Source organism: Fonsecaea nubica (assembly GCF_001646965.1).
Source record: "Fonsecaea nubica strain CBS 269.64 chromosome Unknown Scaff31, whole genome shotgun sequence".
In the NCBI taxonomy this organism is placed as follows: domain Eukaryota; kingdom Fungi; phylum Ascomycota; class Eurotiomycetes; order Chaetothyriales; family Herpotrichiellaceae; genus Fonsecaea; species Fonsecaea nubica.
In genome coordinates this window covers 71,894-98,472 of record NW_019173704.1, presented here as the reverse complement: position 1 = coordinate 98,472, position 26,579 = coordinate 71,894, and the positions used below count along the sequence as shown (strand labels likewise).

General features: G+C 52.3%; 7 protein-coding genes across 7 annotated transcripts; 2 read left to right on the top strand and 5 right to left on the bottom strand.

Annotated features, from left to right (window-relative positions):
• Positions 1 to 498: 498 nt before the first annotated feature.
• AYO20_05365 (hypothetical protein) lies at positions 499 to 4,224 on the top strand (the record flags this gene model as incomplete). The annotated part of the gene is made up of 1 exon (XM_022643659.1): positions 499 to 4,224. The coding sequence occupies one exon, from the start codon at positions 499 to 501 to the stop codon at positions 4,222 to 4,224; it is 3,726 nt and encodes a 1,241-aa protein (XP_022500326.1).
• A 2,362-nt stretch (positions 4,225 to 6,586) lies between these two features.
• On the top strand, positions 6,587 to 8,500 carry AYO20_05364 (hypothetical protein; the record flags this gene model as incomplete). Its single annotated transcript, XM_022643658.1, has 2 exons — positions 6,587 to 6,649; positions 6,719 to 8,500. The coding sequence occupies 2 exons, from the start codon at positions 6,587 to 6,589 to the stop codon at positions 8,498 to 8,500; spliced, it is 1,845 nt and encodes a 614-aa protein (XP_022500325.1).
• A 1,305-nt stretch (positions 8,501 to 9,805) lies between these two features.
• Positions 9,806 to 10,653, bottom strand: AYO20_05363 (peptidyl-prolyl cis-trans isomerase; the record flags this gene model as incomplete). The annotated part of the gene is made up of 4 exons (XM_022643657.1): positions 9,806 to 9,992; positions 10,073 to 10,179; positions 10,247 to 10,416; positions 10,557 to 10,653. 4 exons carry the CDS (start codon positions 10,651 to 10,653, stop codon positions 9,806 to 9,808), a joined length of 561 nt encoding a protein of 186 aa, XP_022500324.1.
• A 1,163-nt stretch (positions 10,654 to 11,816) lies between these two features.
• On the bottom strand, positions 11,817 to 14,581 carry AYO20_05362 (hypothetical protein; the record flags this gene model as incomplete). Its single annotated transcript, XM_022643656.1, has 2 exons — positions 11,817 to 12,212; positions 12,266 to 14,581. The coding sequence occupies 2 exons, from the start codon at positions 14,579 to 14,581 to the stop codon at positions 11,817 to 11,819; spliced, it is 2,712 nt and encodes a 903-aa protein (XP_022500323.1).
• Positions 14,582 to 15,997: 1,416 nt separating this feature from the next.
• On the bottom strand, positions 15,998 to 19,568 carry AYO20_05361 (hypothetical protein; the record flags this gene model as incomplete). The annotated part of the gene is made up of 3 exons (XM_022643655.1): positions 15,998 to 16,367; positions 16,421 to 19,170; positions 19,233 to 19,568. The coding sequence occupies 3 exons, from the start codon at positions 19,566 to 19,568 to the stop codon at positions 15,998 to 16,000; spliced, it is 3,456 nt and encodes a 1,151-aa protein (XP_022500322.1).
• A 2,580-nt stretch (positions 19,569 to 22,148) lies between these two features.
• AYO20_05360 (hypothetical protein) lies at positions 22,149 to 22,989 on the bottom strand (the record flags this gene model as incomplete). Its single annotated transcript, XM_022643654.1, has 2 exons — positions 22,149 to 22,746; positions 22,811 to 22,989. The coding sequence occupies 2 exons, from the start codon at positions 22,987 to 22,989 to the stop codon at positions 22,149 to 22,151; spliced, it is 777 nt and encodes a 258-aa protein (XP_022500321.1).
• A 438-nt stretch (positions 22,990 to 23,427) lies between these two features.
• On the bottom strand, positions 23,428 to 25,213 carry AYO20_05359 (hypothetical protein; the record flags this gene model as incomplete). Its single annotated transcript, XM_022643653.1, has 5 exons — positions 23,428 to 23,834; positions 23,888 to 24,166; positions 24,223 to 24,233; positions 24,281 to 24,764; positions 24,811 to 25,213. The coding sequence occupies 5 exons, from the start codon at positions 25,211 to 25,213 to the stop codon at positions 23,428 to 23,430; spliced, it is 1,584 nt and encodes a 527-aa protein (XP_022500320.1).
• Between the last annotated feature and the right edge of the window lie 1,366 nt (positions 25,214 to 26,579).

Here is a 26,579-nt window from a genome sequence, read left to right as displayed (position 1 = left end):
CAGACAGAAGATTGCCATCGCATATCCTCGCCACTACTGTGTATTCATAAGACCGTTCTTTTCATCCTCACTGATACCTAGTTGCCGTCCCATCTCTGTATAGACAAGAAACCCCACCGCCCCAACGAAATAACTTGGATCTGCCTTCATCGGAGGAATACTACAGGTGCAAAGTGGAAAGGAAGCTTGAACTCCTCCGACCCTTCGAGTCGCCCGCCGCTAAAGTCTTCCCGCTGCTGCCTTCGTCATTGTGCATACACTCGACTCTGTGGTTGATCGACCTTGTCGCAATCGATTGCGGCCGCAGGCTCACCAATCATCACAAGGAATGGCGGGGTGAAAGATGAACTCCCTCCCCCAGCAACGCAAGGAGCCATCGACTAACTCGTCTTTGCCCATCCATCGGGTAAGGTAAGTGGCTTTCCAACCCTGCGTCTAACTTTCTCTCCATTTCCCGTTTCCTCATCATCTTCTCTCGCCCCCGCTGTAAATGCTAATATGACAGAAAGACCTGTCCACAAGCGCTCCAAGAGCGCCAGAGTCCTCAACCTTCTCCGCAACGACAATCCTCCTCGAGAAAACGGCTCAGATCCAGAGTCGCCGGTAACGACGACCACCTCCATCACTGGCCCTTTCTCCTCGACGGCTCCCTTGACTCCGGGTGACGGTCCGCGGCTGAGTCCACTGTCTCCGACTACCACGAGAAACTCTCAGCTAGCCATGGACTCGAGCGAGTACTCTAGGGAATCAGATTCGTCCCACCACATGCACCACGTCCCATCTGGCGTCTCTTCTAGCCAGAACACCTCGATTGAGGACTCTGTTCGCACCTTTCGAGTCTTTGAAGTTCTCCGCGGCAAGGACGCTGCCGCAATCTCCAAAGCCATCAGCGAATCTATACCCTCCTCTTCCAATCCGCAGCCCATTCCCGGCACTACAATACTCCACCTAGCCATCCAGTGCGCAGAACCTCAGGTGGTAGAACAGGTTTTGAGGGAAGGAAAAGGTCTTGATGTCAATGCGCAGGATAAAGAGGGAAATACAGCTTTACATCTAGCGGCACAGCTTGGTCGCGCCCCTATTGTCCGAGACCTGCTCGAAGTATCCAATATAAACGATGCCCTTCCAAATCGGCAAGGAAAACTCCCCATTGACCTCGCTCGAACCCCAGACATCTTTCAACAGCTCCAATTAGCGCGTTCTATCTTCCTGGATGACAAGATCAAGGAGATACATGCTGCGTTGCTCCAAAATGACTACAAGAAGTTCGAGGCCATCCTAACAGAGCCTCGAGTCGAGGGGACACTCGACGTCAATGCGTTGGAGTTACCAACTGAGCCTATAACAGTTCAGACCGGCGGGACGCTCCTGCATGAAGCTGCACGCAAAAAAGACATCCAGTTGGCGCAGATCTTATTGTTGCACGGAGCAGACCCATTCCGCAGAGACCGGAAAGGGAGGCTCCCACAGCATGTAACCCAAGACGACCGGACCAAAGCCATCTTGAAGAAGTCCCCCGCAGCCGCCGCTGCTCAGCGAGGAATACAGGAGAAAGCAATTCTTGGGAACAACCCATCGCAGGCGAGGGCTGGAGCTGGCCTCAGTGATGCAAGCAAAGACGCTCGAGAAATGAAGGGTTATCTCAAGAAGTGGACAAATTACACGAGTGGATATAAACTACGATGGTTTGTTCTTGAAGAAGGAGTTCTCAGCTATTACAAGCATCAAGATGACGCTGGGTCGGCCTGTCGAGGAGCCATCAACATGCGCATCGCCAAATTGCACATGGACCCACAGGACAAGACGAGGTTCGAGATCCATGGCAAGTCCTCGGTCAAGTACCATTTGAAGGCCAACCATGTCGTAGAGGCCAAAAGATGGTTCTGGGCGCTCAACAATGCCATTCAGTACACAAAGGATGAAGCAAAAGAAGAAGAGAAAAGGCGTACTCTTGACACAGAAAGCCTTCGACATGCCCGTACCGATACATCCGACACTCTGAGCGCGACGGCCAGCCGATCGAAACAGCCAACCCAGTCGCTGGGGGTGGCAGGAAGCTCATCCAAGGTAAGTTTCCGTTCTGATGTGGAAGGTGGATCAGCATACGATTCGTACGACGCGAGTCTTCAAGGCGAAGACCTTCAGAAAGTGCCTACCAATCCCGCGACCAATATCGACGCGGAAGAGGATGTCGATGGTGATGACGCTAGCAGTCGTGAAGTACACCAGCCAGGAAGTAAAGATGCATTCAATATCACTGCACAGTCTGCCAAGCTGCAACTCGACCTTCTGGCGCGAGTTTCCGACGCGTTGATTGCCCGGCAAACATCGCGAGCTGATACGACACTATCCGATCCAGATGTCGCACAAGCGCTACTCACCTATCAAACGGCCGTGAACAGCCTCAATGGCCTGGTTGCAGACCTGTTGAAGATTGCTCGAGACCGTGACGCTTATTGGCAATATCGGCTTGATCGAGACGCAGATGCTCGGAGGATGTGGGAAGAAAGCATGGCCAAGATCGCTTATGAGCACGAAGATCTCAAGAGGTCGATCGCAGAGTCGGAAGACAAGCGCAAGCGCACGAAACGGGCTTTGAAGGAGGCTCTCGAAGGACAATCGGTGCCCGCAAGTCGTCCGGGGTCAATGTTCCAACAAGAGACGCTGGAACACATCCAGTTCGCGGAAGCGGTAGAGAACCAACTGGACATTCGAGCAGAAGCTCAAATCTCAACGAGAGCGCGTCGGAAATCTGTCACCAGAGATGGTAACAGAAGAAAATCCATCATCGCGCAACTCACCAATCTTTCCGATTCTGAATCTGGAGATGACGAAGAATTCTTCGACGCAATTGATGAAGGCAAGGTCGAGGTGGTCGAACCGCTTCTTCTCAGTCCGCCGCCAGTGCATGTCCCATCATCCTTGGAAAAAGAACAAGAGCCCTTCGCCGACGAAAGAGCCAGAAAGCAAATGGAAATTGAGCCATCTTACGCAGGATATGAAGATGGTGTCCGTGAACGATTGAAACTGGATGCCGATAACCGTCCGAAGATTTCGCTTTGGGGAATTCTCAAGTCTATGATAGGCAAGGATATGACCAAGATGACGCTGCCGGTGTCTTTCAACGAACCAACCTCCCTTCTACAGCGTGTTGCTGAAGATATGGAATATGCGGATCTCCTCGACATTGCAGCCGATCGCCCGGACGCCACTGAGCGTCTTGTGTATGTGGCCGCGTTTGCTGCCTCGGAATACGCCAGCACAATTGGGCGCGTCGCGAAGCCATTTAACCCCTTGCTCGGTGAAACGTATGAATACGTCCGTCCCGACAAAGGATATCGATTCTTCATCGAACAAGTCAGCCATCATCCCCCAATTGGCGCTGCGTATGCCGAGTCTGCACGCTGGGACTACTGGGGCGAATCAGCCGTGAAATCAAAATTCTACGGCAAGTCATTCGACATCAATCCATTGGGAACATGGTTCCTGCGCCTTCGCCCTTCAAACGGGGATCCGCCCGAGCTATACACCTGGAAGAAGGTTACAAGTTCCGTCGTGGGCATTATTACTGGAAACCCTACAGTGGACAATTATGGCACCATGGAGATCAAGAATTGGACAACGGGTGAAGTCTGCGTACTTGACTTCAAACAACGCGGATGGAAGGCCAGTTCCGCATATCAAGTGTTTGGCAAAGTCATGGACGTTGACGGTGTCACGAAATGGAGTATCGGTGGAAGGTGGAACGACAAGATTTACGCTCGAGTCACAGAGGGATTCGAGGACCAAGCAGTAGGGGAAGGTCGGTTACACTCCGGCATGGGCAAAGGCACTCAATCCGATAGACAGCAGGCCTTCCTCGTTTGGGAAGCACATCCACGTCCTCAGGGGATTCCTTTCAACCTCACCCCCTTTGTCGTCACTTTGAATGCCGTCAGCGACACCCTGCGTCCACACCTCCCGCCTACCGACACGCGCCTGCGTCCTGATCAACGCGCCATGGAGGACGGGGAGTATGATTTCGCGGCAACGGAGAAGAACCGTGTGGAGGAGAAACAGCGTGCAGCCCGTCGTCGGCGTGAGAATTTGGGTGAAGAGTGGAAACCCAAATGGTTTGAGAAGAAGGTCGACCCCATTACCGGGGAAACCTATTGGGAGCATAACGGACTGTACTGGAGGAAGAGGGCGGAGAAGGACTGGACAGTTTGTGACGATATCTTTTAGAGCCAGAATGAGGAAGATTGGTAGCAGAGGAATGACAGGAGAGGAAACATTTCTACGACGAGGGGAGATCGAGATTTCATCTTTGAGGAAGGGCACAGCCAGCGGTGAGCGCAGGCGATATGAAACAATCACACGACGACTTGTTAGCACTTTGGAAGTCAGCCACAGCAACAGAAATGCCTCTTGTCCACACAGAAGGACGTTTACCTTTTGGTCCATTCTCTCTTGGCCTTGACTCGCTCTGGCGATGATAGACTTCTGGCCTGTCGCCATCCAGTACCAGCCTATTCATATATCAATGGAATGTATTTATATACCAGTTGTCTGTACCCGTCATGGTCAAGTTGTCTATCTAGATGAAAGAGCAAGGTCGTGACTGTTAATCACGACAATTAGCTCCTCGCAGAGAAGCGAGCCAGGGGTTGCTGGCCTGGTCTAAGTGAGCGTGTGAAATTATGAGGCTGAGATACCTTTTCAGATGCACTCATGGTTTGATGGCTCCTGCCAACTCGTTAAATGCACGGAGCACCTGCAATCGCTACATTCCTTTTTTTAACACTTCATACATCTATCACCGCAGTCATAATCCTATTGTCATGCCCACCATCTACCCAAACTTGTGTCAAGAGAACTGAAGCAATGGCGAGTGAGAGGGAGTGAGTGAACTCCTAGGAGTCTATGAGTACATCAACAACCCTCAGGTGGAAAAATGTCCTCCTCCGAGCTACAATAACTGCAGGACACAACTCCTTTCGATCCTACCAGAGCCTCGGTCGACCCAATTCGCGCCAGTAAAATCAAGGCGATGCGTCCGTCTACACTGCTCTGCGATCTTCTTCATTACGCAAATGGCTTAGGTCTGGAAACAATGACGTTGAAATGGAAGGGACGGGAGAAATAGACAGTTTGAATAAAACCACAACAGCAGCAACTGGATGGTTGGCAGATGGAACTTAACAGAGAGCTAGCCGAGCTTTCTGGAATTCAGCCTTTGACGGGCTTTCAGATTGCTGCATCGCAGATCGTGAGCTCCATGGTTAGATGGTCAGTTCAGCCTGAAACAGGACTCGAGCTGGGCTTGGGACAGGTCAGCTCTTCGCTGAACATTGGAGTCATGGCTGGGTCGCAATGGTCTTGACATCCAGACTTGCCGCCTCTTTCCCTCTCAACGACGGACAACTGACGGAGAAGCCGATAGTGTGGTTAATATCGAGCGCAGACCGGGACCATCGGAGTCACCTGTGCTAGGATTCCCAGCAGACCAGAGCAGTTCAAGGAGCGAGCTTGGTGTGGTCGTGCAGCTTGGGAAGAGTTGTGAACGCAAAACGAGTGGACAGAGACAACAAGCCTCTTGAGGGCAAACTCGTACTGGCGGGAACCCAGCAGGTTGCTAAGGCCCTCAAAGGAACCAGCAGTGCGAGGAGGTTGCAGGCTCGCAGCCCTTGCTTCCGGGCCGTCGTCCAAGGCATCGACAAGGAGAAGAAAGTTGCATATGCAAGTAGCCTTATCGCAGTCTGATCCAGCTGCCTTGTCCAACCACCAGAGTGAGGCTAGCACCAAATCTCTCTGCGCACACCGTAAAAACGCCCAGCTTCTGGCTTGGAGGAGATCTCGGATTGTCGGAGTTGTTATCTCATCTAGCAAGCCCGAAAGCTTTCGAGAGCCTCAATCAAGCGCTCACTCCAGTTCTCAAGGATTCAGCGTCCGTCCCATCCAGAGTTGCAGCCGCTCGGGAGGCTCGCGGCATGCAACCCACGCCTAGCTGCCGTCGCAGAGGGAATCTGTCTTCTATTTGATAGGTCATTCGTCCCACTTGCACGGGTCCTGAATTACTCGGTATTCGTGCTGGGCCATGTGGCTGAGTACCCATGTTTCGTCTATTTCCGGCCCCCAATCTGTTTAACGCTCGAGTGAAACGGAAACGCCAGCCCAACTGCCTACCAAGAGAAGCTCCCAGATACCAGTAGGGTCAAGGTTGCGGGCCTGCCCTCGCTTCAGCCTTTTCAGGCACAGGGGCCATCTTTGAGACATTCCGAGCCGTGTTTGGCCGCGCTTGGCTCGCCCAAGGCCACCACGTCCAGCAGATTGCGACGACACCCTGGCTAGGCATGGCTAGGCATGGGTCGCGGTGTAGTCCTGGCGCATACCTCTCGCTTGAGGGAAACGTCCAAGGGAACTTGTGTACCTAACATTTCAGCTACATACTCTGAAAATCCCCCGATTTCTTCGCCACGGGCCTCGTCCTCTATTGACGGATATGTTTAAATAATGTGGTAAATCCATCCACAGTGCAGGGTGCTTGCCACAGAGCCTTGTGCCCTCCATCGGACCGAGACGCTCCCACGCGCTGGATTTGAGAATCATGGCGTCAAAACAACCGGAGGACAGTACATATGAACTACTGCGATATGGAGAGACTTCCGGGGTGAGTAGATGCCTACCATCGATGCTGTCTGACTATGACGAGCCACTATCTAAAGTGTTTTGCCAACAGGTACCACCACCCGAGGAGCCTGAGCAAGGCATACGAAGCTTCATATGGCACAACCCTTCGATTACAATTGTCTTCGGCATAGGAACAGCCTTTGCTGTGGGATGCGTCGTCTTCACCCAATGGTTGGGTACGCAGAAGTTTGTCTGCCCAGACTGGGCACTCGATTGTTCAGTGTCCGAGTTCCTTGCCGACGTCGTGGCCCACCTAGGCCAGGTCCAGGGCATCATCACCGCCGTCTATAGCGCATCGGTAGCCATGATGGCGTACGCGACATTCCGGGTCGCTGAGACGACGCTCTGGCCGGCTCTGACGATGAGAACGTTCTCACTGGGCGACATGGACCACTATCTAGCCTTGACTCGAGGATCGCTGGCAGCGTCGCCAAGGGCCCTGTGGCAAGCTCGAGGTCTCGGTCCAGTGGCTGTTCTTCTCATCGCTACAGTCATTGCGATCCTCCAATTGACCAGCTCCATCTTTGTCGGGTACGTATACTCGGCCACGAATGTTACCACGACTTACTTCAGCAATCACTCGGATGGCGGTGGCATGGGTCTTCCCTTCGACGGCTTCCAGATGAACCCTCCTGGCATGCTCCCCGGCGCCGCTGGAGATGCGGTTTCGATCTACACGTCGTGGGCCAACGGCCTGAGCAGCGAACCCATGCCGGAACAGCGCAACTTCATCATTGACCGTGCCAATCTCTCAGCTGTGGGAGCGTTTTCGGCACACGCCATCGAGAAACACACCACTATCTCATGCTCAGCTACGCCCATCAATATCACCTCGGAGTACGCGGACATGTTCACTGTCCAGGTTAACATGTCGGCCACTGATCTTTGGATTCGTCAACAGCCACTGCTTTCACTGTGGGTGGATCGGTGGAAGAATCTTAGCGACGCAAGGGCAGTCACGACGATGGTGTTCGCTGCCATCAACGGCACGATTGAGGGTGGCCACAAGAACGGGCCAAGCGAAGTCATGCTGGAACTGGGTTACACTGAGGGCGTTTCTTCACTGGCATGCGATATTGACGTGGAGCTCAAGGACAGCGTCGTCTGCACCATGAAAGACCCGTCCAAGTGCCCGCCCCCAAGCATGACTCTCTCCAAGCTAGAATCCCTCGGCCAGCCATGCAGTGGCTGCATCCCCGTCTGGCTCGCCGCTGCCGTCGAAGTGTATGGCGTGAGTATCTACGGGACACAGCCCATGTTCTACCCGACCTTTGCGAACCCAGGCGTCCTGGCAGGCACCCAGCTCGGAAACCTCTCGGCCACCTTGCCTGTTGCCTGGACCAGCGTTTCCACGGCTCCCACGTCGTACACATGGCCGCAGGAGATTCTGCGCAATTTTATCGAGGTCGGCTCCGGCGCCCTGGCCATAACCATCATGCGCCATTTCCCCAACGAGAGCGGCATCCTGGAATCCCGACTTCCCATGTTACGCATCGACGCGAGACGGAGCTGGCTCTTACTGGTCCCACCGGCGCTGGTCCTGCTGAGCGTCGTGCTCGTGGCCGCGCTGAGTGGCGCCATGCACTCCGAGGCGAACCTTCCCAACGTGCATCTGGGCACCACGAGCGAGATCATCCTCAACAGCCAGACCGAGGACATCAAGTCCGTTGTCAGCGAGGCGAGGAAGACATCGACCACCCGAGCCACGCTGTCGAGGCTGCGAGTGCGGTACGGCGTGGTTGCTGGCGGAGGTGCCGGGCTAGCACGTAGAGGTGGCGTAAGTGCTTTTGACAAGAGGCTGAGCTCGACCGCGGGTTTCTACGGTTCATAGCTCGTGTACGTATAATGTACTAAAAAGGGGTGTTGGCCATCTCTCCATCCATGCTCCTTGTACTGCAGGTACAATCTTTATCCCCTAATTGAGCTGGGGTAGTTGGTTATATCAAGATCTAACGAGAACTCCTACATGTATCGAGGGAGACGGAGAAGACATACCACTGGGCATGATACATGGAATTCATGTCCACTTGGGTTCTATCATGTTTTGTTTGTTCTACCTATCTATTCATTCTTCATGGTCCTCTCGAGTCGAATCAAATACAACATGGCAGCTGGGATTCGATTGACCTTTCGCAATCACTACAACACAGGTCAGCTCGGCACACGTCTCCTATCCCTTAGAATCTACGTACGTATGTTCGACGACAGCTCACCACCTTCCCCCTCGAAATAGTATTAACCAAACAATACAATTAATTCCCCATCTCTACAGGCGAGGCCTCACCTTGTGCTGCCGAGTCTTTCCACACACGCAATATACATACATGTATGTATTTGTATATGTATTTGCGTACAACTGGGACTAATATTGATTGCCCTTGAGAGGAAGATACTCCCCCTACAGCACACGTGCCCGAGGATGCAGGTCTGATATGGTCGCTTACCGAGCATATCGGCGAAGCAAGAATTGGCGTTGGCAGTGGCATTGGCATTGGCATAACGAGTGTCTCTATCACGATGGCTGGGTTAGTTGGGTTGGGTTGGGTTGGGGGGTTGACTGGGACTGGCATGTCTTTTGTTGGGAGATGGAAGAGGGAGGAAGGGAAGGAAGAGGGGTCGTACGGATCTTCTTCGTCCGAACCCGATTTTGGAGGTCAATGATGGGACAATGGGTAATGGGCTCGCTCTCGGTCGACTCGACGACTCGTCCACTCCACATGCCCGGCTTTCGACCACTTTGAGAGACTCTCTCTCTCGCGTCATCAAAAAAGCCCCGATCGAGCAGAAGTCTCAGGTAATCTGGGTTGACAGAGTTCTCTTCTTGATACGGGCAAGCACCGACAGTGTTCATGGTCGCTAAGAGCAATTATGAAGCAGCAAATCGGAAGGTATAAACACATTCTGAACCCTCGGAGAGGCCTCAGGCACTCAAAAGGACACGACTGACAGAGATGGAGATGATCAACTTTTCATTTGCCTACTACGTATGTTCGCACTGTATCTGCCCGTGGCAATGAAGCTTCTTGTGGACATGATCTGCTCATGCTTGTTTGAATTGGACTCTTGACACTTTTTGCCTCCTGCAAAGTCAACTCGGGACTAAAGTTTGCTCTTTTTAAGACCACCGTTGTAGCATCTAGGGAGCACCGCAGTCAACGATGGTAGGCTTCACCTCATGCTTGACTTGGCCAGACCCAGAACCGGTTCCCTCGAGTTTCCGAACAATTTCCATGCTCGAATCATCGGCGACCTCACCAAAGACGACGTGCTTGCCATCCAGCCACGAGGTGACAACGGTGGTGATGAAGAATTGGGAGCCGTTGCTGTGAGAAACCAGCCATGTCAGTATCGTGTTTCAGCAGGGGAAGGAAAAGAAAGATCAATGGGCAACAAGCTTCCTTACGTGTTAGGACCAGCGTTGGCCATGGACAAGATTCCAGGCTTGTTGTGGATCCTCTTGAAGTTCTCATCGGCAAACTTCTCACCGTAGATGGACTTGCCGCCAGTGCCCTAGTAACGTGTGTCAGTTAACATGTCTGCCGGTAGTCCGTCTTTTTTCCAATAGGGAGCCACTGACATTGCCTCGAGTGAAATCACCTCCTTGCAACATGAACTGAGGGATGATTCGGTGGAAGGAGCTGCCTTTGTAGCCAAAGCCCTTCTCGCCGGTGCAGAGGGCACGGAAGTTCTCGGCAGTCTTGGGGACTACATCGTCGTAGAGGTTGAAGTTGATCCTCCCGCGGTGAGCTGTATGGTGAGAGCAGGTGGTTAGCCGACGAGCCAGTTCAGCAAGCACGTAACGAAATAGATGTCCAAGGTGATGATGACAACCAAGGAGATGGCTGGCATAGAGAAGCAAGAAGGGATCAAAGGACAATGTCACTTACGAGGAGGGGGAGTTTTTCCAGCGCGTTTGGCATCAGCTCTAGCTTTGTCGAGGTCCGCGTCGGACCATTCGACCTCAAACCAAGCAGTCTTAACCATGGCTGCAGAAGAAGAGGAAAAGAGTCTTGCAAAAGAGGCTGGTGAGGATGGAATGGAATGAGAGAGATACCGTTGAAGACGAAGGGAAGACGAGGATGGCGGGGTTAATAAAGTGTGGTGAAATTTGAAGGAACTGACAGCATGGCGGGGGAGCGACATGGCTGTTTTTTCAATGAGGGGTGATCTGCGTCTGCGTGGTGCGTGCTGCGGTTGGTACCAGTGACTGCCAGTGGTGGCCGCGTTAAGAGCGTAGCCGGAAAGTGGGAGGGCGTTTCTAGGTTGAAAAGGGGGCCTGCCTTCTCGGTTATGCGGTGGGAGTGGCAGTGGCAGTGGCAGTGGCGGTCGCTCGTGTCAACGCAATGCACAATGGTGGATGACGATGGTGGTTGGGTGGTGATGGTGGGAGCTGCACGTGATCGCGATCGTGGCGAATGCAAGAAAAAAAAACTGCGCAGAAAGAATCAGTCAGCCCACCCGCGCCCACTTCACATGTCCAAACAGACGCCTTCATCTCCATCAGAGTTTTGACGCGTATGAGACACTCACCAGCTGCCAGCTGAGTTCCTGTATCTTCTTTGGTTACAAAGAGATGTCTTGTGGAATAACAGAGACAGAAACAATGCTCAGACAAGAGACGAAGTTATCTGCCAGCTGTCCTATACCAGTGACCAGCTTCCACAAGAGCTCGGAGTGTCGGGCGTGGTCAATTTCCAATCTGCCTGACTGGGGGAAGCGAACGTCAGCGAAAAATGCTATCCTGCCGGGCGGTGCCGAAATATTGATACACAAAGTATTGTACAATAAGATCCCGAGAAGACGAGCGCGCAAGTCCAGTTGGAGATCGAGCTGAGAGCTTGCTGATGAGAAGACAACAGCTGAAATACCCCTTGACTACTCCCTACTGGGTGCTTAGGTGGCCTTGCTGGGTACCCACTGGCTGGCAAATTATATGCTCGTCTCCAGCCAATCAACACTGCTGACCAAATAAAAGACAAAAAGGGGTCTTGTAAAGTAGACTGTCCTGGGACATTGTGGTTCAGACAATGCATTCAATGGCATTACTGTCTATCTGGCTGGGTGTCTGGTGATACATCAACATGTGTCACCCGCAGGCTGACATGTGCAGGCTGCTTTTTCCTCGTCGCCATTACACACATGAGTGCTTAGCTAAAATCATCATCGCCGCTCTTCACAGGCCCAGCTTCAATGGCCATTACTCTAGATACCAGTTCCTTGGTCTCACGTGCGATCTTGAAGGAAAGAGGAGGTAGTTGCTGAAGGACTTCCTTGTCTTCGGGAGATTCGTTGCCTGCTTGTAACATCTGCTCTCGGCATTCTCGCAGAATGTCAACAATCGGGCCTGATTTCTCTCTCAAAGTTGCCTGGTATGAAGAAGGCTCGTTCCCAGTCCTGTCCACCGAGTTCACAATGTTTTCAATCGTGGTAGAGATTGTGGTCATATGATTTTGGATCGTGGTCATGGCATCGTCCTTCCGGATGGTATCGACCAATGAGGTGATAGATTGAACCAATCCATCAGTCTGATCTTCGAGGTACATCTGAGCATTCTGGGTCAGCATTGTAAATTGCTACTGGCTATCCTTCGACTTACCTTGAGATCCTCCAGATCAGCCTCCTCTTGAGTGGTCGCATACTCCGCTTTGATCCCCAGTCCGGTGCCATTCATTAAAGTCGATATACTGCGTGGAAGGAGACCTGACCCGGCTCGATTGGACACATTCCTCGTCGCCGATGGCGTACTGAGAGCGCTATAGATGCTTTCAACCTCGCTCCGCCTTCTTAAGGTCTCGGCAACGTTGAAGTAACCGTTGCTTTGCAGCGGTTCCAACGTCGGTTCATCGTCGTCTTCCAGCTCCCCTGCTGGGGTTGGCCGAATCTTGACGGTGTGAAGGAGATCAACAACAGCTGCCGTCAAATGCGAAGCCGCGGCGTCGAGAAGACTCAGAGGGGAGAGACCACTCGCGGAGGCAAAATTCTTTGAAGCTGTGATCAAATTGTTCGCTGTAGCCGAGACCTTGGTCTTGAGCTTGAGTCGTCGCTTGGCCATTTCCTCATCCTTTTCTGTTGATAATCCGGCGTCGATGTCTGACGTGATCCCACGCACTGCTAACACCACCGTTTTCATATGGTCGAGCACAGCTGTTGGTCTATCAGATCTGGCAATTTGAAGCAGCTCATCAATTGCGATCTGGAACTTGGTGACGTGGACGTCCTTGACCAGTCCGTCCCGATCCTGAAGAGCCATTGCATGCTGACTTGCATCGGGTCGGGCAATGCTGAGCCCTAGCGAGCTAGTACGGACGCTTCGAAGCTGTGCTTTGGCCTTCACGTACCGGGCTTTCCAACTCTTGACTTCCTCTTCGAGCTTCTGGACATCGATCTGCAGCTTCTCTTCTCGTTCCAAATTGCCTCCGCCAGAGTCCGCCATGGCTCTCATTTCTTCAAGGTATGCCTGGCCCTGTCTGCTGACTTCCTCTGTCAACTGCTGTTGTTGCGCCAGCTGCTCCCGCAGGATCCCATGATCGTGATCCAATTTAAGGAATTTGGTCTTCCAAAGCACATTGTCACCGCTGTAGTGTGGTGTTTCTGCCCTAAGCTTCTCGATCTCCTCCTTGAGCGACTTGTTCAAGTTTTCTGCCTCTTCAAGCCTTCTCTCCAAATCCTGCTTTGTAACAGTCCATTCTTCGTTCTCCCTCTTCAGCTGACGGAGTTCCTCGTCCCTTGATTCAAGGTTTGATTCCAGATCGGAAACCTTCTCTTGTAATTCGGTCAAACTGGGGACGCTGGGTTTGGGAAAGTTCATGCTGGCAGCACTCTGCGACGTCGCTGATGTATCCCTATCGCTCCTTGGACTCGTAAGAGAGCTTTCAAGCCCGAAAGCATCGCTAGATCGATCGTATTTCGACTCCGTGGCCTGAGAATCGTCCTCATCCTCGACCATCATACTTTTATTGGGTGTGATGGTGTTACTCTGAAATTGCTTCGCCATTGGCCGCCCATAGTCGCCGGGCGGGGGAGGATTATCGAACTGAGGAAGACTGGACACCGATTCTTGCCTCTGAGGATAGTTTGGTGCGCCATTTGAACCGAACGACTGGGTTCTGGGTGGTACGCCAAAGCCATTACCTGGGGCAGGCAACCCATCTCTGGAGGAGGCTGCTGGACCTCTGGATTGCGAACGGCCACTGTCTCTCCTTCCGCCGTCCGGTCTCGCAAATTGTGGGAATCTGCGTTCCAACTCGCAAAAGACGTCAGTCGACAGGTCGCGGAACCTGGGGGGTTGCAGCGACGAGAGCTTTTGCCTGGCCTGATTTCTCTTCTCGTGGAAATCAGGTCGTGGTTGGAGGAAGGGCGGAATGTTTTGTTGTCGCGGTGGGCGGCCAGGAAGGGGGACGGAAGCTTGTCTTCTTTGTAACTCGTCAAAGACATCTGTGCTCAGTTCGTGGAACTGGACGGGCGACAGTCGTAGGAGCTTATCTCGAGCCTTGTTAGGGCGCGGAGGAGCCTGAGAAGCGCCCTTGAGAAAACTTTTCAGAATTGTATAGTGCTGAAACAGCTCTGCTTCCATCCTCCGGTATTTTCTGCTTTGTTCGTCCGAGATGGTGCCATCACTGGAACGGGAATTGGCTATAGATCCGGCGCGTGAGGAACCTCGGGAGCCTGATTCAGACGGACGGCGTTGTCCCATGGCATCCAACGATGGAGGAGCGAAATTCATGCCCGCATTCGGAGGAGGACGCATCGACGGCTGAGGTTTAGAGGGTAGGTATTCGTCACCCGGAGGCTTCATAGGCACATTCGCGAAGGGGCCGTCGTTCCGGGGGAGTTGGTTATAAGTGTTTACACCGGACCACTCGCTCGTCGTGGATACAGGTGAGAGTTCGGGCCCTCGAGAGAGGGGCGGCATTGTGGCTTGCATACTGCGAGTTCATGTACTTGAGTTTGTCGGAATGTCAAAGACGATCAGAGGGAGGAGATTTCTATGCGTCTTTGTTCTTTTCGACCAATCCGCGCCAGTTGGACGGGGGCAAGGTATGTGAGGCAGCAAACGTCGGAGGACAGAAGTGAAGTCAGGTGCGGTTGTGCTCTAGCGGGTCAAGGAGTGGACGAGGGCAGATGACCAAGACGCAGGCGCGACTGAGATTGATGCACTCGGGGATTCCTGCAGACTGCCCAGCAGACGGCCATGTGAGAGTAGGTAGATAAACGAGTGTGGGTGCGATTATTGAACGAGCGAGATGATAAGAAGAGTATACCGAGTTACCTAGTCAAGGCGGGAATGACAAAAAGAGGGAGAGTACAAAGTAGAGTAATGTAGTAATTGTGCGCAGGCGTTGAGTGGGTGGTGGAAACATGCAGGTGTGTTACTAGGGTCTGGTGGAAAGTGCAAGCCATGACCAGGGGGCAGGGAATGAGAGGCTGTGACTGGAACAATGCCTGCGTTTACTCGTGCCTAGCTATTACTCCATATAATTTATTTTATTGCAGAGGCGCCCGTATTGACCCTGCACCTGCCATTGTCTCTCAAATCCCATATCTACTGGTGAAAACCAAGTGGTATCACCATTGCCCCTTTTATTGTCTACCTTCCCAATTGTACCTCGATACATTCCTTGACTTGGCCGTCCACACACCATACTAACTGGCATCGCACCCCAATTGATGAGTTGATCTACTCGTATCTTTCATGCAGAACATACTCGTACCTGCACCAGGGTCGTCGCTTGCCAGCCCATTTTCCCAACCCCTTACTCCGTACCGAGTACCTCTGAATCCAATACAACGCATCTCCACTATCCTGGTGCACTAGAAGAATCTCCACCATCTAGAAACTCTAGTCTCCAATGTTTCCTAATTGGTCAATCGCCCTTCCCACCCTCCATCTTCTGGATTTTCGTCAGGAACCACAACTGCGATTTGGACCACAGACAACCCGCCTAGGAGCGCCGTCTTGCCGCCTGCACGGCGCCACCAAGCCGTGATCTAAAAGCTTAATACAAGACTTCGTCTGGATGTTCAACACATGGGGTTTCGTGCTTTGCGCTTTTGACGTTCGAGTGCCGATTGCTCTTGCCTGTTCTATTGTGTGTATTCGATATGTTGTTGTACAAGATCCGTCCCTACAGGCTGGTTCTTCTGTGTTCTCCATAGCGGTAAGTTCCTGGCCATCATGCCGCTGCCATTGTCGTTGATCATTATGAATATCTGGTCACTAGTCAACGGCAGACCAGCGCCCAACACCTCACAACGCCCCTTGGGTAAATCGCCATCGCCAATATATACAGTATTGTTCATTTTGACACCATTTCTGACCCGACGGGTCTCATCTTCCATTCGTCATTTTCAGAGAGGAAGGTATACTTGGTCCGTTTTGAGCTCGCAGAAAAGGCTCTACAGCTGCCGACACTGGCGTGGTTGCCCGCGTGGGTGCCGTGCTGCGGTTGTGTGCCATGTGTGCCCTGACCAGATGGCCGGCCGCGAGGGCGCTGCAGAGACTGAGCTCTCCCGCGAGAACTCCAGCTGCAATGATTCTGGCTAATTTTCGAGCGTTGTCCCCTGGGTTTGTCGGATGAGCACCTCGCACTCCAAGCATTTCAAGCATGGTAGATTGTGCCTCGAGAATGGTCCCTCCGCCAATGGTGCCCACTTCAATCGAGGGCATCGACACACTGATTTGGAGGTTGCCATTGTTGCTGCGCGAGAGGTAAGTAACTGTCCTTCTTAGTTCCCAAGGTTGTCCACTTACTTCTTCATGATGGTAATACAGTTAGAACTCTCAACATTTTGAGCCGGATCTTGACCTGTGGCCAAGAACATGGCCGTGACAATGTTGGAGGCGTGGGCATTGAAGCCGCCGATACTGCCCGCCATCGCACTGCCGATGAGGTTTTTGGCCACGTTGAGCTCTACAAGCGCATCCACATCGCTCTTGAGAACACTGCGTACCACATCTCCTGGGATGATGGCTTCTGCAACCACGGCTTTACCTCTTCCGTCAATCCAGTTTATCGCCGCGGGCTTCTTGTCGGTGCAGAAATTCCCAGACACGGTTATCGTCGCCATGTCATCAAACCCGCACTCTGTGGCCATGACCGAAAGGGCCTTCTCAACTCCTTTAGAGATCATGTTCATGCCCATTGCATCACCAGTGGTCGTCTTGAATCTGATGTAGAGATAGGTCCCGGCCAAAGCCGTCTTCATCGACTGTAACCGAGCAAATCGGCTTGTAGAATTGAAAGCCTCGCGCATCCTTCGCTGCCCTTCTTCCGAGTCAAGCCACACTTTCGCTTCACCCGCTCTAGCCAAAGTGGGAAAGCCAACACATGGACCTCGGGTCATCCCATCGCCAGTACCAACGGTGACGGCTCCACCACCAGCATTGATGGCTTTACACCCTCGACTAGTGCTTGCTATAAGCACGCCTTCGGTAGTGGCCATGGGCAAGAAGTAGCTCTCACCATCAATGATCAACGGGCCGGCAACCCCCAGAGGAACAGGCAAGTAACCAATGACATTCTCACAACATGCCCCATGGACGAGCTCGTAGTTGTAGTCTCGGTACGGAGCCTTTGAAGCTTCCAGTACAGAGGCAAAATTCTTGGTCGTGGGTGTCCTCGATACAACTGCTCTACGGACCTTGACAGCCCGAATGAATGCTTCCCCTCGGGTCATGACCTCGGTGTTTTCCAGCGTCTTCTCGATGGCATAGCCTGGAATCTTTCCTCGGAGTGACAAATCAATTAATTCCTCGTCTGTGAGGAACGCGGCCTTTTTGTCCTTCAGCATCTGCTCGCATTCTGCTCGTGACCTGTCTGAGTTCTGCGAGACGTCAAGGCTGACTTTTCGGGGTTTCGGTGTCGAGGGCAACTCCAATTGTGGGGGCTTAGATGCGGCGGGCGAACTCGTTGCGGATTGTGATTCTTTGAGGCTCCAACGGGCAGCATTGAACAAATAACCGTTCAGGATCAAACTGAGCGTGAGCGCGATCAAAACCCATTTGCTAAGCACGGGATCCTCGAGGCTGCTGAGCAAACTCTCTATCACTCTCCCGCCGACCACGTTGAGGAACTGATCCGTATAATCGGACTCAAAGAATCCAAGATCATCTGGCGAGTCGGAGCGAGCAGTTGAAGGGTAACCGAGCTCGTATTTGATTGGTGGTAGAACGGTAACATAGGTATCGAGTTTCTGACTCTTTGCAGCGACATAGATCGCGTCCAAGCCGTTTTCGGCCACTTTAAAAGGGTCGATAGGTGCTGGGGTCAAAACACTGGGAATAGCAGGCCCAGGCGCTTTGATGCTTCGCGCAGTCCGGAAAGGTATTGTGCACAGGTTGATCACGTTGATGATGACGAAGCCAGTCACCATCCAAATCTTGAACTTGGGCACACTGCTGGCCTTGATCTTCTGCCCGAAGATGTTGAAGGCACCTGCTTGACTTGTCTGGCCGCTAGGCCAATCATTGCTTGTCGCAACGTCTTCAGCGACCCGTTGGTTTATTCCGTCTTCCTCGAGCGCTTTGCGCAGGGCAACGTGTCGTTTGATACGATTGATCTCCAGCTTGATGCACAGGATTGTCGTATAGAAGGTAAAAAGTAGAAGGCAGTCAAACACCAAGATCCAAGCAGCCAAGAAGCAGAATTGCCTGAGCCCACCTTGGATGCCCGAAGCAGCACCCAGAATGAGAATTGCAATCTCAATGGCGTAGTCCCGGACAATCTCAAACCCAGTATCCCTGACTGCGATCTGGATAGCATCTTGGATGGAATTCGGGCCAATTGTCGTAGCCACTGGGCCACTGGCGCTGCCGTTCGCCGCTCCGGTCTCAGGGCCTCGCCGATTCTTGTCATAAGACGCAGACAAAACAGCCTTTGTGAGAATGATGGACTTTTCGAACCCGATTGTGACCACCAAAAAAGGGAGGCCTTCTGACAACAAAACCATATTGATCGGGACCCCGAGCTTGGTTGTAGTCACCAACCCGAAGAGGAACGCGAACAGACTCGAAAACAAGACTGAGATAGCCAACCAGGCATTCGAACCGAGACGTTTCATGGACAGGAAAAGGGAGATAAACGTGAGGTGCATGGACAAGTACCCGAGCGACATGATGATAATGTCCAAGGTTTCGGCATGTTTTAGCAGGTCGACAAAAGAGGTCCAGCCTTCACTCAGCCATGTTCGGTAGGCACCACGTGAGCTGTTTCCATTTAGGCGAACACCTTTCATGGTCCAAGACGGGCGGCCTTCATCATCGGACCGCTCATGTTGTGTCGGGAGCTCCTGGACAGCGCGCAAGAAATCAGGAAGCTCTGAAAATGAGGTATAAAAGGCCAGGGAAGTATCATGCGATATAGGCGAGAGCAAATGGGAAGTGGTCGGGATACCAGTCGCCGTGACATTTGCCGGTACCGGAACAGCATTGGCATCAGGAGCCAGCTGAGACGAGGAAGAGTCTGGGAATACAAAGGTTGTCAAAGCGTAATGGTTGAAGCCCTGCGTGCATAATGTCAGCGCTGCAAGTATCTCAACGTCACTCCGAATCTGAATTGACATACCAGAGGCGCCAAAGGGACGCTGGAATCGTCTGGGAATTGCCACTTCCATGCTGTTCTCTCTGATAGTTCCAATGTTCTGCTTCCTTGTAACAAAGCCTCCACATCTACTCTTCCATTATGTTGTAACGATTTAATGCCGCTGTCAAACAAACTTTCTTGCAGCAGACCGACGTAAGAGGTACTGGCGAACAATGCGATTGCGACAACGGTGTGAATCGGGTGTTGGCAAGCGAGGTTGGAGATAGCAAGGAGGTTGGAAGTGACAGTGCGGTTTAGCCAGCTGTCGGTTTTGCCCAGGGAGCGCAATTGCTTGGGGAGAAGGTGGGAGCCTCGCATTTTGAGGAAGAAAGTAGGGCGTCGTCGGGGGGGCGGTGACAAGGATGGTGGGACGAGGGCTGTCGACGTCTATCTTTCCATGCTCGAGGGAACAGCACAAATCCTGCACGTCACTTTGTAAGTTGCACGAAACGAAGACAAAGATCAAAGACAGGTCGCTTCTCAAGTGGCGGTCAACGAGGGTAATATGAAGGAGGCGACGACATACCAATGTAGTTGGAGAATCAGGTACAAACTGCGATTTGGGGTGTTTCGATGTGTACCTTGTGTAAGCGAGGGCAACAGCAGGTCACTCGGTAGCGATTGAAGGGCTGAACAAAAAGATATTCGGGATAGGGAGGGAGGATGGAGGGAAATAGTCGCAGGGGTGAAGCATAGAGAGATACAACTCGGTCCTAGGCGATTGAAGTCGTGAAGCGATCCATGGGATCTCTGGTGTCTTCGCCCATAAAATTTCCAGCAGGTTTGTTCCCGGGGGGAGGTGCCTAGGCAGGGTTCCGGCTGGATACTACTCGTATCTCCAGCCCCCTAGTCCAGGATGGGGGCCTTTCTTTGGTCCTTTGGGGTTGTTCAGGTCCACATTCTTTATCCAACCAACTCGGATGATTGGGCCGCTTCCAACAGTTTTCACCGCCACAGCTGGTGCAGCTTCTTTGCCGATTGCCCTGATTAGAGGGTGAAAAAAGTGCTGAAGATCAATCAAATGCAGGTTTCTCCCTGTGGGCCGATTCGGCATCTGAGATTTCTGCTGGCACCAGCTGCCTCTCCAAAGAAACAATTGGCCATGACGCCTTGACAGGTTCTGTACCTGCATGAGATGTTCGCATCTGTGCCACTGCAACGCGCGTTGTCGCGCCGCCGCACCAGCCTGCATTCCCTGCGCCGAAACTCCAGATCCACTGACCCTGAACAATCTGATGCTCGAGCGATGCCGAGTGCGAGATAATCGTACCATTCCTGACCCTTTACAAAATTGCCTCCGGATTTCACCCTTATTTCCTCTCAAAAACATACCATCCTGTTGTCCAGCTACGAACGAGTACGGATCCTCAACCAATCCCATACAGTGTAACTCCACGTAAACTACCAGTGGAAACATCTTATATGGTCCTCACTCTCATGGACGGCAAGTCTTTGAAAACACATACAAAGCAACTCCGAGACTAAGGCTCGCCGGGAACAAGTGCTTGTCAATGCTCGAAGTGGTTGTATATGTGTTCTCGACTAGGTTGCGATCTCTCTAGATATCGGAATACGTAGAGGTCCAAGTGAAAATCTAGGATGACCTTCTTGATGCCACGATCGGTAGAGCTAATGAAAGTGACATAGCACAAACACAGCCTTTTCTTCTGGCCTAGAAATTTTGGTGGTTTCTCGTCTATATGCACTAAGGGCCGTAAAACGTTCCATTGTGCTAGGTCTGATGGCTTGGGCATGTCGAATCGTACGCATGTGCTAGTATCATTTCGAATAACTTAGCCAAGTAAGAATCTGATCGCGGCCAGCCCATGCGCATAGTGATGAGACCGTAACCGCCGAGCAGAGCAAGCACTCATCTTGTCGCAATATCAACCCCGTCCAAGCAATAGAAGATGCTGATGCTCACCCTACTTCAAGCTGGTGGTATTCTGTCCAAAGGTGGCGTGGTTAGCTTGACTTCATGACTGCTCTCCCCAACCACAAACACATATCATTGACCACTTTATCGCATACCCCTGTGGCTGCTCGACCGTCACGAGACACGGGCCTTGACCGCAGTCGGTGCTCCACGTACGCCTCGGTTTCCTCGTTCGGCGTCGTTTTCAAGACACAAACGCACAACGGAATCATTACACATAGATCCGTTGTGACGAGGAAAACAGTATGTGAGACGCCAGTTTAAAGGCCGTTCCTGGGACGTTTTCTCGACAGATTGTCAGGAGGCCAGATCGAAGATGGCCAACCGGCAAAGACTCTCAAGGGTGTGATCGCCTACCTCAAGAACATGTGCCAGGATAGTGCGGATGAGGATGAACATGCCAATACTCCAACATCAAGGATTACCACCCAGAACACCCCATGGGCACGTTACCTAGATCCCCCAAGTTTGCTGTCTCCATGATCGACTGACGTTGTGGCACAGAGTCGCGCGACAGAAGAGGGACGATTGTCGGAAGAGCCGAAGCAGTAGCTCGACGAAGGCAATGACGCTTTGGTGGACATCATTCAAAAGGTCGAAGGAGAAGTGGAATAGGAGAAGATCATGTCGGTCCAAGGTTGCAAGACAGGCTTCGATGGACGATCTGAAAGGTTGTTTTCGTGTTTGCCTTCCGCAGGACCCTCCAAGCGCTGGTGTTTCATGGGTATAACACAACACTTCATCGAAGTTGGTCTCGCTGAGTTTATCCAATGTTCTCATGATCTATCGCACTCACGCGATCGTGTTCCTCCCGCGTGGGACCAAATATCTCGTTAGCCTCCAATCAAGGTGTGTAGATTGAATTGGCCTTTGAGCAAGTCGAGACAAGCTGGTTGACGTCTGCCGTAAGGTAAGACGAGTATCTTATCAATCCTCGCATGCGCCGTCTTATCACGACAAGGTCACCGCCGACTCATCATGACTTTGGCGCCGTGTTTCTTGACCACATCCTCCATCTTCCTTCTCACCTCTTTACAGCCATCCACGCCGGTGGCCAACATGGCCTCCACTTTCCCGGTGCTGGCAGCAATCTCGACCCGTGAGTCCATCATCAGCACCGACACTTTATCCTCCTGCTTCTCGCCCCCAGACACTGTGGCGAGGGTAAGATATGCCAGCTCCTGCTCTTCTGCATTGTTCAAATCCAGCACTGGCTCCACTTTTGCCTTTGAGTCATCTGTAGGGACAATGATCCCGGAGCTCACGGCGGCGAGGATGCTCGGCATGGGCACACCGGCGTCGACCAAGGCTAGGCTTGCAGCGTTCAGGCAGGCGACTAGAAGCCCTCCATCGAGGCTCAAGACGTGCAAGGAGATGGTGATTAGAGAGCGCGGATACAAGTGCGTGAACAGGTGGGACTGAAATGATGAGGATATTGTGGATTGGAGTTCTTGGATTTGTTTATCGGTGCGGGTTCGCCGGCGTCGCTCGATCGATGCAAAGGGAGCAACGTTCAAGTCGGTTTCGACTATGGCGTTGTTGTTGTCACGCTGGCCGCGTCTGCGAGCACGAAAATGTTAGTTCCAAATTTGAGAATATTCATCGCGCAGTGGTCGAATCGCACCCTTCTCTTGGTCCGGTTACGGTACACAGGACAACTGTGTTGCCCATAGTGAGCATACTGGACCCATCACTCGAAGGCTGAGTTGAAATGGAGGCGGTGATGCGCCGCAGCTCATTCCATCGTCGGCCATCCTGTCTGAGCAAGGTGTGCGAGTAGGTTGAGATTGTGTCGAGAGGCATTGTGTTGGCGGTAGGAACTAATGGGTGCCGTGGGATATTGGAACCGGGCGAGACGGTCGTCTTGCCTGGGGTCAATGGCGCAAAGGTTTGGCTACAAGATGGCTTTCAGATCAACACTGACGCAGGGCAATGAACGGAATTTGAGAATTGCGGTCGAATTTGAAGAGCAAGGGTTGTGATTGGTGGAAGCTTATTGCGCTCCGCAGTGGGTTTCAAAGTGGGGAATCGGGGGTTTTATACACCAAGCCAACGTCAATCCAATCTTGTATAGAGGCACCAGAGCACACGGTGTACTCCTCCCTCAGACTGGGGCAAGAAGAATGTCAAGATAAAAGTAGAGATCCGGGGAACGTTCCATTCGTTGTCTGTTTGGACCAACTTTTCATTCAGGTCCATACCACCTGGCTCGCCTACGTTGGGCGATACAGTAGAAGGGGTTCACGCCTCTCGCAACTCCTCCACATGAGATGTATGACTGACGTTCTTCATCTCTCCCAAGTCCTTGCCCATTGCCTCTGCCGCGTAGCTCTCCACTCCAGTACAGACATAGCCCTTGAACTTCCTTGCCGGCAGCCTCGCCTCGAACATCTCGTGGATCTCCTCCAGCGTACGGTCTCGCGTCTCGGGTAGGAAGAAATAGGTGAAAACAACGCAGATCATGTTGCTTCCGAACCATATGTATCCGTACTTGGCACTCCAGCCAAACTTGGCGGGGTTTATGAAGTAAGGAGCGGAAAAGGTCCCCGCCCAGTTGCCAAGAAAGTTCATCGCGGTGGCCAGACCGAACGTGAACGCACGCAGTTGATTGTTGACGTACTCGCCACCCAAGAGCCATGCATAAGGAGCTATTACGCTGTTAGTTCTGCTCTCAACCAGCTTGAAGATTTGCGGGACAAACCGTAGGCAACATAGAAGAATGTGAAGAGGGCGATGAACGCGACAACCACTTTTCCTGTCGACGCACTTCCAGGACTTGCGCTCCAGACAATCGCCGGGATTAGCTGACAGATGGCACAAGCCGTAAGGCCAATCAAGAGCACCACGCGTCGATCGATCAGTCGTACGAAGAAGAAACTGACAAGCACACCGATCAAGCCGGTGCAAGTGACCAAGACGGAGTAGGCGAAAGGGTTCTTAACACCCGCCATCTGTAAATAATATGTGGTGAAGGTGTTAACTGTGCGTTCATATTAGCTCTCTAGATTGAAAAACATCCGGGATGTAGAGAAATACCCCAGCTGGATCTGTTTTCGCGTCAGCCGTGCCCGGGGACAAGAGGAAGTGCACTTACCCGTTGGCCGAATGAAAACATACGACGGCGATAGAGAGGAGAGTCCGACGCAAATTCGTGCCCCGCCACATCTCCAGGAACAGAGCCTTCTTGTTCTGCTCTAATTGCTCCCTGGTTGACTGTCGGATCTCGTTCAACTCGGCTTGGAACTCTAGTTCGTCGATATTCGAGTTTCGAAGTTTCCGCAACGAAGCCTCGGCAGCCTCCTCCTTGCGCTGGACCATCAGCCACCTTGGCGACTCAGGCGCGAAGAAGAAGAGGAGGATGGCTTGTAGAGTGGGAGCCACAAAGAAAATTGCCAAGGGGATTTGATATGCATCTCGGCCGTCCTTCGTATGCGTCCCGAAGTCGACAGCGGCCCCAACAATGGACCCAATGGAAAGCATAACTTGATACACCGCGAAAGCAATGCCTCGCAAATGCGCGGGGGCGGCTTCATGAACGTAGAGCTGGGCAAAGGTGAGAAACCAGCCGACGGAGACACCTGGGGGCAGTTAGTAAGATACAGTGGGAAAGAACAGAACCCGCACCCAAAATCAGACGGGCGACATAAAGCGCCGCCTTGCTCCTCGTCCCCAGTTGGATGCTGGTGGCCACGAAGTTGAGGATTGTAGCTGCCCATAGGCCATGCCTTCTCCCAAATTTCATGCTGAACGGCCCGACCAGCAGCGAAGAAACAAAAGTCCCGATCGTCATCAACGACGATATCAGTTGCTGGACAGTAGGGTCAATATTCCACCTGCCCAGTTCCTCTGAGTAATACCCGAAGACTTCAAGAAAGCCGGGCATTGAGAGGAACCCGCCCACGAGTGCGTAGTCAAGGCCATATTGGAACGTGGCCATAGTAGCGACCGCACATATGGCAAGACATTTCCTGTGACTTAGCACGTCGAGCTTGAGGGGGTTGGCAGAAACAGGGGCACCGCCAACCATCTTGTCGAAAGTCCACCAGGGGCTGTGTTATGACTGTGGTGCAAAGGTAGAGGTCACCGACAGCCAGAAATATTCAGCGTTGGTTTGGTCGTTGGTCAGGATACCCGAAGCACCATGCAAGGAGCAGCACAAGCCCCTTGCTGGAGCGAGAGTTGCCATAGATATACAACATGGCACCCATGACTTCCTCTGGGAATACTACCGCAGACCCTGCCATCTTTTGGAGAAAGGATTAAGTTGGTGGATGCAGAGTATGGAGTAACGTGGGGAGCTATTGCGGAGGCGGCCCGGTCAACAAATCACCGTCTCCTAGATGTTTGTGGATGTGTGGTCAACATCAAGCTCACGGGGAGTGACCGGGCTAGCTCCTTGGTACGCCCATCAAAGCCTTGTTGCTTCTCAAAGAGACCCTCAGGCCGTGGAGGATGATCAGCAACTGCCGAAAAGTGTGGCGGTCAATATCTGGTCAATCCCACATTTGATGCTCGTTGAGGAGTATGCTCGTTCCTCCACAAGACAGAGGACATGCTTGGGCCGCGGACATGGTGCTCTGATCCCTATCCGTCTCTGTGCCCTCATCCGTGGGCTGGTCAATCCTTACCACTTCAAAAAGCCAGGTATAGCGATATCCACGTGGTCGACAACGCTGTCACTCTCGAATCCCACAGACGGTGACCCAAAAATGTCGGAAACAACTGACTACGCCGACTTTTGTCTGGAGTTGGGAGGGTGTTTGAACCGTCTATTCGTCCCAAACTCCAGAGGAGACATATATCCACGACGAACATCCCCGAGAATGTTAACTCGTCAAAACAAGTTCTCACTTAGTTTTATGTTAGTGGACTGACAAGGGTCTGGTCCTATTACTGAATGTAGACATTCGTGCTGAGTAAACGGGTGGTCCAGGTAGGATAGAAATACTGGTACATCGAGAATCTCTGTGGGTACTGTAGATTGAGGTTGTGAAGGCGGCTTCATCGACGTTTAATAGGCGAGGAATGTAGTATTTGAGTTTGGCCTAGATTCTCTCCGTCTACAGGAAATTAATTCTTCTATACATAGGCCAAGGTTCTGCACAAGAACCTGTCCACCTCCAGCCGAAACAACTCCGGCAATCTGTGCTCCAATCTCCAAGTTTGAAGTTTGGGGTTGTCCATGCGTGCCATGGCAAGGGTGAGTAGATTTGATTGCCTGCAGCAGGTCCGTGCGCGTCTGGCCAACGAATAACACGGCGCTGACAGCTCACATGCCAGGGAAACTTTATTCAGAATAGAAAAATACAACGTATCTGCTGGCTGTGATCAAAAACTGTCATAGCTCTTTGGTTGTTTCGAGATGGTATATACTTACAAATGTGTCGTTCTAA